The 4,431-nt window shown below is 42.5% G+C and overlaps 1 protein-coding gene across 1 annotated transcript; it reads right to left on the bottom strand.

The window, feature by feature from the left end:
* Positions 1–2,363: 2,363 nt before the first annotated feature.
* LOC106648700 lies at positions 2,364–3,257 on the bottom strand. Its single transcript, XM_014365778.1, has one exon. The coding sequence runs from the start codon at positions 3,255–3,257 to the stop codon at positions 2,364–2,366; it is 894 nt and encodes a 297-aa protein (XP_014221264.1).
* Positions 3,258–4,431: the final 1,174 nt, after the last annotated feature.

Below are 4,431 nucleotides of genomic sequence, written 5' to 3'. Positions count from 1 at the left end.
CTTGATCTCCTCCGGACATATATGTCTTTTCTATAGAAAAGACAAATACCTTGTAAAGCGATGCACCAGACTTGAGTACTACGACTCAACACCGTCGAGGTTATATTCCCACTCGAGCTCGGGCGATAAATGCATCCTGCATTATCGTCAAATCATATAGGCTCTGTGCTGCGCACAATGTGTTTGACTCGTTTTGAGGTTATAATTATCGTACGATAAAATTGCTACATCATTACGCAATAAATACTTGCGATCAGAAAACTGGGATAGCGCCTAGTATCTGATTTTGTTACAATGCACGATTGTGCAAAAGTGCCGCCTATTGTTTCGATAGTGTGAAGCATACTCGACAGAATAGGTCTGCGAGCAAAGGAGAGACAGGCTTTCATATTCATGTGTAAAACATGTCCCCTCAACTCCTCTTACCGCTTTCATCCCGATCTAAAGAAGCTGATCTGTCTCGGCTACGAGAACGTCTCCTCTTCTTCGGAATAGTCTCCGATGATCGACTGGAACCATCGCTGGAAGTCTAGTCATAGCGGCGGTTATCTCTCTCCCATTTCTTCATCACTTCCTCTAATTCCCTCTTGGATCGTTTTTTCCTATGTTTTGAAAAAACTAAAAAACGTAAATCAATAGGGTTAGCTTCACGTGTGGTGTCTTCAACACACAAAAAAGAATGAAAAAATCAAGAATTTTTAAAATTTTCAATGTGAGTTGAGTGGCCACCCAATAACAGCAAAACAGGATTTTCTGGGGTGGCGTGAGAGAACTATAAATTTCTCCAACCATATAGTAAAGATGTCTATCTGCATATATCCACTGGGAAAGACAAGTTAGGGAGGCATACAAATCTTTACGGTGGTACGTTTTCACCTCTCTCTTGTGCCGTCAACTCTCTAACTTGCTTTCTCCCTCTTTTTGCAATAACTTTTGAAGAAGATTTTGGAACCACTGAGACGCCAGTCTCGTCCACATTAAAAATTCTATTTGGCGTGAACGTTTCTTTTAAGCCTTTTAGGAGAGTAAAAATTTGTTTAACTGCTGATTTTGAAATTCCTATGAACCACGCTGAAGAAGTATGCTCTATTTTTCTATGAAATAGGTTGTGCCTTTTCAAGAAACTCTTTATCCAATCTTTTCCCGCCATTTCTTTTTTTTTTTTATTAAATCTGTGACGGATTCCAATCTTCTCAAGAAACTGATACACCAACTTTCTCACATAAGTTCCATTAAGTCGAAACATCTTCGTTTCCATTTCTAAGATAGTACGAACAAGAGCTTATTCTTGTTCTTGATTGAACGTTTTTGTAAAGCCAACTGTAAACAGAACTAATATAACTCTGAAAAACATGAATCCTTGATAGACTCGAACAACTCAATGTAATAAACAGTCTTAGTCCGGGCCCAAGTTTCACAATGCTCAAAAAAATTTTTTAGGCGAGTTTTTTACATACCCCTGTGATAAATTGCCCGCTGAATCCGAATTTGCATGTTGCCAGGCCCAAAAACGTGCCCAAAATTGTTTCAACAATTTTTTAAAAAAATGGTCAAAATTTATGATTTTTGCCCTGATAATACATTTTCTAAGTTAATTGGATCATTTTAAAGAGAAAAAGCCTCTTGACATTTTTCTCTAAAGTTGATAGTTTTCGAGTTATTTAACATTTTATGTGGCAAAACACTCGAAAATGGTCAACTTTTCTTACACTTAAAACATCTCTTTACATAGTCTCGAAGCGTTTTAGACGATTTGATTGTTGAAAACCTGTTCATCTTCACGTACTCTTTTCCTATTGCTATCGGTAGATTGTTTTAACACTCCAGCCTCGACATTCAATTCGGCTTCTTTTAATACAAATTTTGAAATTTTTACTAACGCTGGAATACTTTTGCTTTGTGCGCAGAATAACGAATGAAATTATCGTACATAGATCGCGAAAATTTATCTATCACGTTTTCAACGACATCATCGCGATATAAGCAACTTCCATTACTGGACAACTTTGCGAGGGAAGACACAGAATTATTGAGCTCCGTTGCGAACTTGACAATCTTTGAAAAATCTACGTTTAAATCGGGTAAATCTCGAATTTGCTGAATTAATTGATTAATCAATAATTTTGAGTCCCCGAAGCGCAACTCAAGTACTTTCATAATTTCCTTAACGTCGGACGAAACTATAAATAGTGTTTTTACTGCGTTCGCGGCTTCTCCCTGCAACGATTCTCTAAGGCGCGTCAAAGTCTCTTCTTCAGAGAAAGTATTAAGCTTAGAAAAACAATTAAATGCTTGTTTAAAACGGTTCCATTCAAAAGGATCACCGTTGAATACCGGTAACGCCTTCGACGAAGCTAACCTGCTTACAACCGCGGAATTATTATCGATCGTACGCGATAAAAATCAGCTAAGCGATTGATCGGATCGGTATTTGATACATCAATTACTCCGCTATTTCGCCCAGAATCTACTTGCAACTCGGTGCTATTACGTGGACCCGCAAAATTATCAAAAATATTCGAATTGAAAATATTGCTCGCGGCATTATATCTAAAATCTTGACGATAATCTTGACGATCTTGAACGTTGAGAGCCCCGTCGATTCTTTCGGACTCCTCGTCTGGTTCAAACTCTGCTTCCTCGCCATCAAATTCACATACCTGAGCTGAAGTTCCCTCTGAATCAGAAATATCATACTCATCGGAGTAAGTGCGAACGGCTACCCCTCTGTTGTCGACAGCTACTCGATGTGGAACATTTGACGCTCCTCGGTGAATAGGCGAAAGCTGGGGCGCAGCAAACTCGGCAACTGGGGGCGCCACTTGAAGGGCGACCGGCGCGACGAACTCGTCATCAAGAACAGGGGCTCGGGCGCCACCTCTGCCACGAGCTGGAGGCGCCTCTTGGGTGGCGGCTGGTGCGACGTCCTCGGCGACACGCGCGGGAGCTCCCGCGCCGCCTCTGCAACGAGCTGAAAGAGCGGCTCCACGACGAGCTGGAGGAGCAGCACCACGACGAGCTGGAAGCTCCGCTTGGACGGCGGGTGGAGCGACGTCCTCGGCGACACGCGCGAGAGCTCGAGCGCCGCCTCTGTGACGAGCTGGAAGAGCGGCTCCGCGACGAGCTGGAGGCGCAGCTTGGACGGCGGCTGGCACGACGTCCTCGGCGACAGGAACAGGAGCACGAGCATTACCTCTGCGACGAGCTGGAGGCGCCGCTTGAACGGGCATAGGCCCGACACGTCCAACATTTGCCATAATGAACTGAACTATCCTTCTCCGTAGCTCAATTTTTTATCACCTCACCAATTAATCACCACACGAATTACAAGATGATTAGATTCCCGGGTTTCGGCACCAAAATGTAAATGAGGGATTGAAATAAAAAATTATTTGGAGCTACGAAGAAAACACTGATGGATTGAATTTTTATAATAGTTTATTTTCGTCTGAATCGTATAAAGGCTAGACGGAGAGTGAAGAAATTTGCGCGTCGCGCAACAACAATCTCCCGTTGCCGAGCAACGCACTCGACCGCAATTGTTTCTCAAGCCGCTTCCAGCCAGCTGAGACGCTGAGCTTTGAGCCCTGTACAATTTATAATTACATCAATTTTTCAAACACCGTTTCACGCTCAGCGCCTAGGGTGGCTCGAAACCCGTCACAAATTAAACTGTTGCGTTACAATTGATAAATTGTTGAATACTTTCGAGTTACCTACGACATGGAATGCTTTTTGAATCACTTCTCTGCAATAAAAAAAATTGAATCAGCAGCAAGATAAATTAATCAAAGCCAAATAAGTGTTTATAAATATTTGGTGCATAATACAAAAACTGGAATCTCCAAAACATATTGCTTTGGGTCAAACGGTTCATCATCTTTTCAAATTACCTAGTCAAAGTACCTAATTAATATATTATCTAAAACTTGGACATATTATTAGCAATCACAAATTAACCGAATGCAACGACTTTATTCTTCAAAAGCAATTATCTCAACAAGTATCTAATAACATAATGCAACCTAGTAACATGGTTCAAAATTATACATCTTTATTTTTGCATGAAGCAATCGACAATAACGATTTTTTAGAAGAGACTTTGAGTGTGGGACGTGGTGGTCGTATGACGCGCTGAGTCAATGCGGAGTTGAGCTCACAAACGGAGGAATACTCGCATTTGAGCCCGGCGGTCTGCGGGCCAAGCGAGCGACTCGCTTGTATGCCACAGAGAGGGGGAAGCGCGAGCGGCCTTCCGCGGAGTCGCGGAGTGAGTCGAGTGAGTAGCGGAGAAGGGTCTGTGGGCGATAGTAGAGTAGTCGACCGATTGTGCAAGCAATCGGACCTCAGCCCATTTGAAGCCCTCAGCTACGAATATAGCTTCCCTCGTGCGATCGTGTATGAGAGAAAGAGATTTGTTTGGTGAGTAGG

This window comes from Trichogramma pretiosum, unplaced genomic scaffold (genome assembly GCF_000599845.2).
Source record: "Trichogramma pretiosum strain Unisexual culture from Peru unplaced genomic scaffold, Tpre_2.0 scaffold33, whole genome shotgun sequence".
NCBI lineage: Eukaryota > Metazoa > Arthropoda > Insecta > Hymenoptera > Trichogrammatidae > Trichogramma > Trichogramma pretiosum.
Note: the sequence above shows the minus strand (reverse complement) of the source record. Positions and strands in the feature narration are given on the sequence as shown.